The sequence below is a fragment of the Falco cherrug genome, chromosome 12, assembly GCF_023634085.1.
Source record: "Falco cherrug isolate bFalChe1 chromosome 12, bFalChe1.pri, whole genome shotgun sequence".
NCBI lineage: Eukaryota > Metazoa > Chordata > Aves > Falconiformes > Falconidae > Falco > Falco cherrug.
Genome location: NC_073708.1, coordinates 1493765 through 1508006, shown reverse-complemented (window position 1 = coordinate 1508006; position 14242 = coordinate 1493765). Strand labels below are relative to the sequence as shown.

At 38.1% G+C, this 14242-nt stretch overlaps 1 protein-coding gene across 2 annotated transcripts in view; it reads left to right on the top strand.

Annotated features, from left to right (window-relative positions):
• The window catches only part of CRB1 (crumbs cell polarity complex component 1), a 112305-nt gene that overhangs the window by 60345 nt on the left and 37718 nt on the right, over positions 1–14242 (top strand). For both annotated transcript variants that reach the window (XM_027806582.2, XM_027806581.2), the window contains exon 6: positions 10037–10990. In XM_027806582.2, coding sequence (XP_027662383.1) covers positions 10037–10990 — 954 coding nt within the window. The remainder of the gene's footprint in view (positions 1–10036; positions 10991–14242) is intronic.

Here is a 14242-nt window from a genome sequence, read left to right as displayed (position 1 = left end):
ATAGACCCTATTAAAACTATGATTTTCTAGCCTACTGGCTTTTTCAGTTTGTTTCAATATGGACTGACAATGGAGTTATGTAAATACAGTCACTTTTGTATGCTGAGGAGATTCACATTAGTTTTAACAAAATGAGAAATCTTGCAAATGACCAAAATTTTTCACAGCACTGTTTCCAGGGCAGAAGCCATTTCACACTAGACAGCACAGGGGCTGTGCTTGCCTACCTCAGTTATAACAAATAGGAAGCAGGCAACAAGAGACGAGGTAGAAAATCCCTTTTAGGGGAGACTAGACACAGCATACATTTCTCAATGGATGTGTTCATCAACAGCAAGCACTCTTTTAAAGCCCTTAAGTATTTGTAGGACTGAAAATTAATTTGTTTTCCAATTCCAAAGTGAATCATATGCTCCAAACAGATTTTCAAGTCAATAAAACATGACCTTGTATGATCTAATTAAACAACTCAAAGGTATTGGTTGTTTTAAGATCCCTCTGGATATACTTCAGTTTAAATGCACACACATCATCCGTATGTACAAGCTCATAAATCTACAAAAAATGCAAATCAGATCATTAATGCTGTGAATCTGACAGTCTTGACACAGTTTTCTAAAAGGTAAAACATGAAAAATTCCTGAATTATATATACTCTTTTTACAACTTCAAGAACACAGGAAAAAACATACTGGAAGCAGAACATCAGGTCTCTTTCTTTGGCTTCCAGATGTCTGGTCCATAATCAGGTATAAAATAACCAAATTCTCTGAAACCCACTTTTCCAATTTCTTCATTGGATGATGACCTGAGCCTTTGAGTGGTGCTTTGGACTAGATGATAGCCTTTGAAGGACTCTTTCAATCTAAATTTTTCTATGATTCTATCTTCCCTACATTTTGTGAATTGACTTTTCTGCTCCAGTGCATGTGACTATCTTCAATGACAAAAAAAATCTATGACCATTTTTTTCCAATTTTTTTTCAGTCTTTTGTCTTTGACATTACTTCTGTGGTCTCCTTTCTTCACTCCCAACTTTAGCTCAGAGCTCTGTGTAGACCTTACCTCTGATCTGCAGTCTTTCTAAGCATCCCTCACATTTCCTATATAGATTAATGGTCATACACTTACATACTCACTCCTCTTACTACCCATGAATGCCTGTGTGTCTAACAAGAACACTGTCTCAAATGCCAACACAAGTATCTTCAAGGATATCATTGATTCCTGTATTCCCATTTCCTTTTTTCCATTCACATTTTTATCTACTTTTTCATCTGTTTAATCTCCAAAACCTTACCTGCTATTTTCTCTTCTTTCTTAATGGTATCCTTCATAAATCACCTTTCTCCACTTTAACCTGTCACACCCGATAATTGTGCCCAGCCTCCTCTCATTGACCCTTCCTAGCTCATATCAGTGATGTGGCCACAGCTACAGACATGTTCGTGAAGCCAGAAAACCTGCTTAGGAGGGATTCCGCCTGGGAAAACTGGGCTGCCACCGTTTGGTTTTCTTTCTTACCACCATCAGTCAAATGCAACAGCAGCTGCCTCTTTTACCTATATATAAAGCTAACTCTAGAAGTAGGGAAATTAAAGGAAAATGAGTGCCATGCAGGGACATATTTCTTCACCAAGTTTTTCTTTACCCCAGATTCAGACCCTAATCCTACAATTGGATCCACATGGCTGGCTGTGTTAATCGAAATATGGGATGAAGGTGTAGGCTACAAGCAACAGTTTTGCCATGCTGCCTTTCTGGGACATGGCCCCTTGCCATCCGCGGGCTATACGTGCCTGACCCCTGGCTGCGCTGCTCACGCAGCTTTGCCCAAGGAGCGCGCACGGTCTGCAGAGCAGCCTCATGAAAAAGGCTGGCTGATCTACCCAGAAGCTGAAGCCAATGCTTAACTCAGTCAGCTGTTTCCAATATTTATAAAATAAAATAAACACACCAGATCTCACTAAACAACTAATCACCTACAGCATGTACATGATTTTCTTTCTTTCTTTTTTTTTTTTTATTCAAATGAAAACTATTTTAGGTGTGACAAAATATGTGAAACAAGTGGAAAAACATTTCCAAGTACTTTTGCTCTCAGAAAACATTTAATGATTGAAGAGATTAAGGGATTGGGAAGTTTTACTACTTTAAAAAAATCAGTTTTTACTGAAAATTCAAACTACTCTATGAAGCTTCAGGCCAGCAACATTTAAAAGGGTTGAGTTACAGCATGCCATTCTGAATGTAGCACGTTATGAATTCCATATCCCTCAGCTAGAGTGACATATTTAATGATTAAGCCAAGTCACTCAACTCTATTTCTATTTTATTTTTTTTTCCTAGCCAGTATTAACTTTATATGTACATTTCAAATGGCAAGAGGAAAAATAGCAGAATAGTGAATTTGTCTCCAGTAAAGGAATAACTACCAAGGTCTCACGACTTTACAAAATTAGAGTTCTGTGTGAAAGGTATCATGTGCAAATTAGCCCAATGTTAGCAAACGCTTATTATCCTACTATTTTAAAGTATCCAGTTTTCCATGTGCTCCAGCTCTGCCCTGTATTCTGTCCTTCATTTTACATGAGCTTTTCTTGCTAAGACAGCAACAAAAATTGCCACACTAAATCAGATCACTGGTCACATTAAGTTCAATATACAATATAAGCCAGTTCTTTACTGAAGAAAATAGGAGGAAAAAAAAATCCATTTAAATGCCCCTCACTTGCTCTACACTGATGTACATAAGAGTAAAACCAACTTCCTGACCTTCATGACAACTGATTTATGCCCAGAAGCATGAGTTTTAATTACAAGGACATAGAGATGGTCAATTTATTTCCTTGCGCTTACTCACTCATGAACGTGCATTTCCTCCTTCCAGCAAAGAGTAATTATCTCTTTGCAATTATCAGCACAGATGTGGCAAAGTTAGAATTTTCGTTATTGTCTGCTAAGACCTGGAGCCCTGAAGAATATATGCTCTGCCAGATCTTTCCGCTGGCCTCAGGATTAATGAGTCCCTTGAAAAAAGTTGTTTCTGCCCGAGGTAGGATTTTGTAACAGACATTTCCAAAACTGTAAAAAATAGGTGGAGGAAGCATTATTGCAAACTCTTTGTCACCCATAAAGCATATTCTAAAGGGTATGCTACAGTCTGAGTTTCTTTAAGGTTTACTCCTACTTGTATAGTTTGACGCATCTACAGCTCAGTTGCTGGGAAATGTTTTTTTCAAGGAAGTCATAGAAATATGGAAGTAGAATTGGAAGGGATAGACATGCAGGTATCATTTGGGCTATCTATGTGTCTAAGATAGGACCAGCTGACTCATGTCACACTGCACTTTCGTCTCCAAACTATTTTTAAGGATCCAAAACAGACTTTATGGCTCCATAAGTGGATACCTTATGCCAAAGTTTTGTTGCCTTATTGTAATTAGAAATGTTTTCCCAAAGTGTGACTTAGATCTTCCTTGGTACAGCTCAAACCCATGACCTCTTCACTTGCTTACTGTGGTCTCAGGGAATGGTGTGTTATCTTTTTGTATTGCAAGACTTACTGAGTTCCATTTCCTCTGATTGCCTTTCAACCAAACAACCCTACTTTTTTAGTCTCTCCTCACAAGCCTTATTTTCTAGACCTGCGATTATTTTCCTTGCTCTCCTGTGAATTCTTCCTAACTGATCCAAATCTTCCTTGCAGTGCAGAGCTAAAAATGGACTCAATATTCCCACTAAGGTGTGACCAAGGGTTTGTGAACTGAAACTCTTGTTCCACCTGATTGCTGGCCATTCTGGCCTGAGACCGTAGAAAGCGAACAAGTTCTTCCAGAATTTAATCCAGTCAGGCCTTTTCTCCAATTTCTGATGCTCACCTATAAAGGTAATTTTAACACAGTCAAAAGTTTCACTTAAACCTGCTTTATCAGACAACGTAATAAGTGAACCAACATCCACACCTTTCATGAAAATGGTGACCAGAGCAAACCCAGGACAATCCCAAAACATAATCAACAGAGGCTCCTGGTTTGACAGAAATCCTCTGACAATTACCATCTGGGCAGGATTACGCAGGTTTTATACCCACTTTATGGTGGTTTCACATAGATTTTTCTGCTTGAAAATGTTATTAAAGACAATATCAAACCCTTACTGTAATTAGAGTAACTACCGCCTTCTGAAACCTAGGTTGTTCTTGACAGGTTTGTTCCAAACACCTGCTGGCGGTTCTGCCATGGCCTCAGGCCCTTCGCTAAAAACCTTGGTATGAAGTTCCTCTGTCTCGGCGTGTCACCAGCTCCGTGTTTTCACTGAGCTGTAACAGTGTATGGCTGTCCCAACTTGTTGACAGTGTGTATGTTCATAATCTTACCTCGGAACATTTATCAGAGTCATATTGCAAAAGGACTGACAGTTACCAAGAACCTCCAACTTTCTTTTTATGTTTTCAAAATAAAAATGCATATTAATCTTCAGGCTATAGCACGAGACATCTGATAAGCACTACTAATAAAGTCTATGCACACTAACTTATCAACATTAACTTCATTTTGTTTAAGGCTTGTTTACTTACCTTTCGAAGAGTCTGGGTGACATTCTTACCCCATGGTATTTGAATTTATTACACAAAAAATCACCCAGCACCTGTATCAAAGGCTTTTTTCTGAGCGTCGCCATAAAGGCAAGAGTGAACTGTAGATTAAATGAATCCAAAATTGTGTCTGAGTCTTTTGGTGAACCGAGAACCAAATTTGATACAACATCAGGAATTTCCCAATTAATGAATAAATGAGTGAGGGAGAAGAAGGAATTGAAAACCGCATTTGCTACAAATCAACATTTTCTTGGGGATAGGCTGAGAGAGACTTCAGGGTCCAGTGTGGAATTTTACAATGGGAAACTGCAAAAACAAAGATCTGAATCCACAGTTTGCCATATGCCAATTGGATGGTATAAATACCAACCCCGGGAAAGACTCTCTTGTTTTATAATTATTTCACTAATTATACAAAGAGATATTGCCCTAGCAATATTTTAAGGAATTCATCATGTAAATAAAGTATAATAAAAAGAAGAGAAAAAAAAACCCCAAAAAAACAAAAACAAAAAACGCTGCTACTTAAATTATCACACAAATAAGTAGTTCAATCTCCTGAACTCTGTTTTCCTCCCATTAAATTAGGTCCAAATCAAAATGTCTCGTTTAAGAGCTGAAGAAAGAAAATGTTTTGATAAATTAATTTTTCCTGTCTTTAGCACATTTAAAAATATACAGGCATGAATTTCCAGTAAGTAGGATAATGAAAGCCAATAGAACAAAAATACTTTATAAAACAATGACATAAGAAACAATTTTAGGTCTTTTATCTGTTTGTTGTGATGTACAGTTCCTCTGAATGACAGTGACTGTGGAAGAGTTCATTTGGATTAACAGACACCTTGAAAATGAAATAAAATATGGTCTTAAAAAACACCTTGCAAAACCACAAAAAGTGACAACTCGGTTTTGAAGGGATGCTAAAAATGTGCCTTTTTGTGAAACATAATCAAAGTTAATGTGAGCACAGTCGGACAGAACATGCTGAAAAAGAATTTATGTAGAATACATATCTATTGCATAAGCAGTTTAATGAGTCTTACTTTAAGCCTTGTTGATCTGGCTTGGGCAAAACACACCATCAGCCTCCATCAGCAGGTACAGAAGTGGAGCAAGCTAATCCTGGAGCGGAGCCTTTGCACCAAGAACTGGTTTGAATTTTCAGAAACTTCCTTGGTGGACTGCTTAAGTGCTAAATGATCTTTTGCATTCAGAAAAAGATGGTTGCAACTAGGATGCAAGTTTACATCATTTTAATGACAATGTTTACAGGTAAATATTTCTTTTGTGAAATTGTATGTGCACTTAGACTGTATTGAATGGGTAGTATCTATGCCAAGTGCTTGCTTGTACTTGTTTGATATTTATATAGTGTCAAGGAACTGGAAATGCAGAAGGCTGTAAACAGATTTCTAACCAAAGGTGTGTATCAAAAGTGTAACGTGGGTGATAATTTTATAATTGTTTAATCAAGATGAAAATTAGTGGTGTTCAACAGAATTATGCCTGAATAATTGCTTTTGTCATCCTGCTTCTGCAGGAAGCCTTTGCTGCTAAATTTGAAACTGATAGTTTAATTAAGAGGTTAACAGAAAATAGCTACCCTGTAGTAATTATAAGTGAAAAAAAGGAGACAGATATGAGTGGTGTTATCAAACTGAGTCAAAGGAGCTGTTTCATTTCTGTTTTGAATACTTCACAGGAGGAAAATGTAATCATTATCTATAAAACCATGATGAAAATATTCAATTATCTGAAATTTTAGGTTGATGTGTAATATATTTAGTAGAGAAAATGCTGAATGATTTAACTTTTTACTTTAAAACCACAAGTATATTTAGCTGAACTAATGCATGTAAACACTGAAAAGAAAATAATAGTTACCATCGCATTTGCTTTTGGTATGTTATATCTTTTGAGCATTTTTTTTTTTTTTTTTTACATTCTAAACTTCTCCTCCAACCTGAGCTATTTGAACTGCTTATACAGTTCTATAAATATTGACTAATCCTTTTATCTAGAGTGCTTTTATCTTGAGTGACAGTGGTCTTTGCTTGTATAGCAACTGGCAGATAACAAACACTGCTTGTAAGAACAGCTGATTTATGCTTGATATGAAAAAAATGGCTTATTATTTGTCTTTTGTTGTGACCTATATTTATGTTTGTGATAATCTTTTATGAAATAATAGGCATGCAGATGTTAAGTGTATACATGTGTGTGTATATATACACATAACGGTACAAAATAATTATTTTGCAACATATTATGAATATTATTACTTTATAATTACACATTGTATTCAGACACTGAAATGCTTATGAAATTACACATATTTAAATGGCTCTATGACAGTCACTTTGCATTTAATAACTAGTGCTATTCATTTTCTATAGGCAAGGAATACACTAACAGCAACACGTGTACCTCCTCATAAAACTAATTTCATTGCTTTGTTAGACATTGATGCTTTTGTTATCAAATGTGTTTTCTAAATTTAAAGGTAGAAACATATCTGATTTCCAAAGAAGTTTAGCATCCTTACAAAATCGTTTCACTAGTTTTATGTTAATTTGGTGAAGCAAAGAACAACACAGACAGTAAACATTATTTTGTAAAGTTGGTTTTAGTTTATGTGTCTGTTTCATCCTTTCCAGAGACAAGCCACTAGTGCAAGGTATGACTCAGACCACAAGCTACAAGCAAAGGTTATACCTTGCAGGTTCCGTGGGATAATTAACTAATATACACAGAGTCATCACACATTACTGAAAATGCAGCGACTAAGTGTCTAGCCGTTCACTATGCTGATTTTTTCTATGAAAGTTTTTATAGGGGCTCCCCGTCTGTAAATCCTTAAGCGTGTTCTGACCATTCAAGGCTAAGTACATCCCTGATCCTACTGCTTCTTGGCTGCTCTAATTTTTATCTGGGACACAAAACCCTAAAGAGACCTTCATTTCTATAGCTGTCACATTAAGACCGAGTTGTATACAAGACCTGTGGACACATTGTTCTCAATGTCAAAGCAGGGAAGGGAGCAGTATCAGGCAAGACATGGATTAAAACATTGACCAGAACAGGAAACAGCTCACGGTAACTTCACTTCTCATGTACTGATATAGCAAAAGCAGGACAAGTCACTAACACAGAAATTGCCACAAACTGGGCAAAGCAGACATCATTCTGGCCCCCAGTCAGTAACAGTTTGGAAAGTGCGCTTCACTTTGAGAAAGTCAGTCCCAATGAGTCATATTTCTGCCAGATGCCACTACACATTAAGGTACACATAGACATCTTACATCAGAATAAATATGAGCCTGGCTGCAAAAGAGAGAGAGAATGCTGCTGTAAAACCCCACTGCCAGACCTGGAAGATAGCACTAGGTGTGTTTGATAATCTGAGGCTTCAAGTGGAAACTGTATGCTATAACTGAAGACTGATGAGTGAGGGGAATCGCTAGAGAGAGGCTTTTATATACATGCTATGACCAGTTCACTCTGGCTAATCTTTCAAGCAAATCACAACCAATTCTCAGTTCCCTTCTGGCTCTCCTGTAACTTACTGCTCTCCGAGATGGGGTCTAGTTACAACTGTGATTGAATAAAGTGGACAGGCAAGGAATTAGCCTGAGTAACTACATTTATCTACTGCTATTTGAAGCAATTCATTGTGGCTGAATGCTGCTCTGTAATTTTCCATGAAAAATGGCTGTGTTTTGCTGTAAAAATAAAGCTCAATGCAAATTTGTACGTAAAGCTGAATGTGGTGCCTGGTACCTAGTTGCAACTCTGTGAGTCTCAGCATACCTCATTATCTAATTTACAGGTACCAGTTTTGCTGTGGGAAGAAGAAGAGGCATAATTATGCCTATTAACTGCTTTGTGCTGACGACACCAGTTTGAAAACTGACTGCAAAGCTTTTCTTATTTTTTTCTAGAATAACTATGAAGGGAAGTGGAAGAATTAGGAGTTGCACTTAGCATGAGTTTTCAAAAAAAAGTATTTGGATATTTTGACTGCTTCCGAGGGAGATAAGAAACAGATTTTCCCTGATCCATTGCATACATATCGGTCACTTGATTGCTCAAGGGAGAAGTTGCTATAATTACTTTATAGATGAACAACCGTGCAGAAGGATAAACAGATTAGTTTTACAAGAGGAACAGATTTGTTTTTATTTGTGACGCCTGATCCAGTAGACATACTTAGGTCACATTTATCAAATTACAATTAAGTTGAGATTAGGAGCTCTCCTTTCACCCAGTATGTCAGAAGCCAAGCATTACACGAAAGCAGAGGAAATATGAGTCTGTATTGTCCATCTCCTATGGAATTGCTGTCATCACCAAGCTCTCAGACACTTGAGAAAATATTCCTTTCATCTTTTCTTGCTTTACATTTTCTATATAGGAGAGGTAAAGAAAGTTCCACGGTAGATACAAGGCAGCAGAAATATTCTGCTGGGACGTACAGGTTCAACCCCCTCCAACAGCTTCTCTCAGATCCTCAGATCCCAAGTGAACTCTCCTCCGAGTATGAGACCATGGCTGATGGACCAGAAGTCACTGCTGTCTTGGTTTTGGAAGAATTAATATCAGCTGTTGATTTGCGAATAACTGCAGTAGGCACCTAACCCTGAGCTGTGGCATTGCCCACTGATTGTGGCCGGGGTGCCTCTCACTGCCCAGACCGCTGGTAGGGTGTAGGTTTAAGCGCTTTGCATTTCTTATTATCACACCACGCAGCTCCCTGCTGTGAATTTCATTCTTCAGATAGCCAGCTTGTTGTACATACATTTTGCAGGGATATTCACCTACTTGTCAGCCTGTCCTACTATAGCCCATAGTGCTTATAAGTCTTGTGGCTCTCAGTAGAAGGTTGTTGCTCCAAGATGTTTCATATGGGACCAGGAATACTAGTCTGTAACACTTCTACTGTTTGAATGAATGTGAAAAAGGAGAAAAGACCAGCAGACTGTACTCCAGCTCATCAACATACTTCATTATGAATATGAATTAAGCAACAATTGTTGCCTTTTATATGTGATAAATAATTCAGCTCCTCTCAAAGCATTCTAGATTTCTACCACAAGATAGGTGGGATACAATTACTTGGTCACATCTTTTGGAGGTGATGTTTATCTCAATTTCATCACATTATCCATGGCAAAACTGCCACTTACTTTGGTTATTTTCTCCAAAATGTGATTATTGCTAGGGTGTTCATATAATACTTTGCACAAGAAAACTGTAGCATGTGAATGGCATTTTTATATTTAACATATTTTAGACTTGTGAGTCAGTCAATCATCTATTTCTCAAGACACTCCCCTCTAATTAAAGATAATTTAGCAAAACAAGTTATTAAAAATGTCATTCGGGGCTCCAGTTATACAATTCAGAGTGTCTAATTCTTTGTTTATTTTTCAGGTACTCACTGTGATGAAGACATCAACGAATGTTACATGAACCCTTGCCAAAATGGTGGAACCTGTGAGAATTTTCCTGGGAATTACACTTGCCATTGCCCACCTGCAGACAAAGAAGGGATTTATTACGGTGGCTGGAACTGTACAGAAGTTCTGCATGGCTGTACTGATCAGCAATGCCAAAACAATGGAATATGTATCCCACATTTAAAAAATGGCCAACATGGATTCAGCTGCATATGTTCACCTGGGTATACTGGAACACACTGTGAAACCTTAACCACATTTTCATTTCAAGGAAACAGTTTCCTTTTGTTGAAGAATCCTCCGGCCCCTAAAAAGGAATTTTTCTATAGTATAAACCTGAGGTTTCAAACTGTGCAACCTACAGCTTTTCTATTTTACCGAGGGGAGAAAAATACATTTGCGAAGCTGGAGTTACTGAATGGCTACTTACACTTATCTGTGCAAGTCAATAACCAGCCACAGGCTCTTTTGCATATTTCACATAATGTCAGTGATGGAGAATGGCATTCAGTGGAGGTAACCTTGGCAAGAGCTGTTACTCTTAATTTGCTTGACAGCTCTTGTGTAGAATTCTGTCTCAATAAAACATCTGTTATGATAGAGAATGATCACGTGATGCTTGCATTTCGGAGCATGTTTTTGGGCAGCTTACCAGTGGGGAACATTAGTGGCAGCTCTCTACTTAACATCTATAATACACATTCTGCACCTTCATTTGTAGGCTGCCTTCAGGACATTGAAATAGACTTGAATATTATTACTCCAGAGAATGTGTCACCTGAATCATCTTTCAATGTCAGGACAGGATGTACTAAAAAGGACTGGTGTGAAAGCCACCCTTGCCAGAACAGGGGCCGCTGCACCAACCTGTGGCTGAGCTACCACTGCGATTGCTACCGGCCGTACACGGGGCCAAGCTGTGCAACAGGTAAGGGAGTGCTCCTGGCATTCGTGTTTTAGGTGGTTGCTGAAAACATGATCATAAACAATCCTGTTTAGCTGGTGATAAAGCAGCATGACCCTTAGGATCTCTGGAGCTTAACGTCAACTGGTAAGAAAGTGCAAGAGGTTAGTAGTAGCATGCCTTTGTTATTTCCTAGTTACTATCCCAGGAAGGCTGCCTTTCAGCCTGACAAAAAAAGTCAGGCTAAACTGGTGGATTCCACTCTTCCAGTTTTAAAATCTTCTTAATGTCTTAGCATGCCATAAACTCTGGAACACTAGTTCACTGGAGGTTATGCACCCCGAGTAAAATTTAGAAAGCAACCAAGTCACTCAGAGTTTAAGTTACTTTCAAAGCATTCTTTGAAAATTTTATCCTCCAGCTCTCTAGCCTTTTATAAAGAAACTCCTTTAAGGCAATGAAAGGCCAGCATAAGTACTGCAAGTTAAAAAAAGATTCCAATTTTTAAAAATGAACAAGATTATACTATTAACTTAATCTGATTAGCTCAAGGAGAAGGCAGGGCTTCAGAGGCTGCAAACGGGGCCCATTCATCTCCCAGCTGCTCCCAGGGCAGCTCTGGACAATCACTGGCAAAGGTGTCCGTTACCAGGGAGCTGTTTAGTGGCCAGAAGCGAACAGGTCCATGTCTCGGGAAACAGGTCAGTGTCTCAGCAAACAAAAGAGCACATCTCAGCAAACAGCCTCCCTGGCAGTGATGAGCAGGAGTACAAAAGCTGCAGATGCCCGTAGTGCTTTCCCTGCTACGAATGATCTTTCCAAGTGCAGGCTGAGGCAGAGTGGAAGGACAACAGGAGGTCCCTGCCCAGTTCCTGGCTGTACCACATCTGGTATGTGAAACCCTCAGGGACTGTAAATACAGAACCCCTCAGGAGCATTGTGGAGTGGACTCTGCAATTCTTCCTCAGCAAAACTTCTAAGGATTTCAAACAAGCAGTTATGGTTAAGAAAATTGTACAGGACTGAGTCTTCCAAACAGTGGCTTTGCCCCTGCTTCCCTCTCTGCCCCCTTACTAACCATCCACGCATGGTCAATCACAGCAATGCTCAGGGAGGAAGAAATACATACGTACATACACGTATGCATACACACATATATTTATGTACATATATTTGCCAAGTGGACTGGAAAAAATGAAGTGCAACAGCAGAGCCATGGTCGGATTGGAACGGACAGATCCTAAACTGGTGTAAATTGGCGTGGCTGTGCTGCCGCCAGTGAAGCTACGTTGATTTACATCAGCTGAATGACTGGCCCCAGGGGCTTATTGAATGCATTGCAGCAGAAAGCTGTAGCTTGAAATACATTTCAAAATGTTTAAATACAATTTCATTTTGTGTGCTATACTTAATAGTTATCAATACTTTTCAATAGTTTTTCTTTTTGGTTTTATTGCAAAATGACAAAGTCTGAGAGGTAATTGTAACAGACTTCTTTGAAGTCTAGCTGTAATTTATCCAAAGATTTGGAAAGCAACTTTGGAGTATAGGACAACATCTGGTAAATATGTTTGCCTCCTTATATGAAGCAAAATTAAAACCAGTCAGGGCCAGGAGAGGCTTATACTGGCATTAGAACTGTTGAGAATGATTAGAAAGCATGCTTTTTTTTCTTTTTTTTCCCCTGCTGACCACAATATTCCTTGAAAATCATGGCACCATGCCATTTTGATACATAGGTTCTAGCTATATGCCATATTTAAAAGAATGTGGCAGGTTTCTTAAAAGCCAAAGTGGGAGAGACTTGTGGTAAAGGATAATGTAAGAAATGCTAGTGTCTTTTTGAAGAAAAGTTGCTGCCAAGTATTTAATTGACAAGAGGCAATATTTTCTCTACATATACAAAATAACAAACAGATGTTGACTCATTTTGATCAACATCCAGATGTTGTGACCTAAGAAGTTAATATTGACGAAGGTGATACTAGCCATCTCATCAAACAGAAGATCAGATTGATGACATATATATATATATAAAAACAGAGAGAAATGCAACAAATTGTAAACACAAAATACCTTTTTTAAGATCGATGCTTCTTTCTAATGCTGCAAATGTGCAATCCTCATTCCGGCAGAAATTTTCTTTTTACCCTCATGAAAAAATGTCTTTCTCTAGTACCACCTTACAGAGAAGATATAACATAAAGAGATTTAATGCCTCAAAACACCCACTTCAACAAATATTTATTTCTACATACCAGAGTTTTAACAAGCAGATGTAGATATATAGGTAATCTTATTCATAGAATTAAAATATTTAAAATTGAATTTATTTATGAAATCCTCTGTTTAGGAACAAGTAAGGGATTTATTCCTGTTGCTAAATAATATTGCTGCACCACATAGCAGTGCAGTGTGATTATTAAGGGCCTGTTGGGGCTTCACAGTCAGTCCCCTATTTTCATTGTGTTTTTTTAATGTAGTCATAAAAAAAAGTAGTGCTGCAGGCGGAAACTTGGCCGATGAGGTCTCGCTCTAGGAATTTTACTGCACGAAAGAGGACTGACTCTTTAGCTGTGCGAGCATTTCAAAAAAGCTTAGTTTATTCTTTCTATGAATTTGATATATTAAAAATAGCTCTCGAAAGTGTTTAGGCAGGAAGTCAATAATATTGAAGACAAGATCACGAAACTTGAAGTGTAAAAATAGCAACACTTTGTTGTGCTTTAACAAGATGATTCATCAGAATAAAATACAGTTTGGACTAGATATTTTGTATTCTTACAAGTCTGAAAATCATTACTGAAAATAAAGACTAAGGGAGAGAGAGACAGATGGTTTTGGTTTAATCGTTTTAATTGATAAGCACACACAAAAAACCAAAAGGGCTTACTCGATCCTGGACCCTTTTCCTGCTGTGACACCACAGCGTTGTGGGCACTCACAGGAGTGAGCAGGATTCGTAACTGTATACGAGTTAATGTACATGGTGCGTGTTTAGCCCCAGCCACAGAGAGTATGTTGGAGAACTAGGGAGTCCTTACAGTGTCAGATAGGTGCCCTGTTCAGAGGTTTTACGGAAGAGAGGTTTGCTGAGGAGCTTTCGGCTATTTCTACAATTGGAATCAGTGCAAAAAATATCAAAAGTTCCAGAATTATGTTAACTTCCATGGTCACCCTAGGATCAAAGCAGCTAGGTTCTTTTCAAAATGATCTTTCTGAGGATCAATCCAGGAAACTATAGAAATCTGTGCTTGTTTAACCATTTGAAAACAC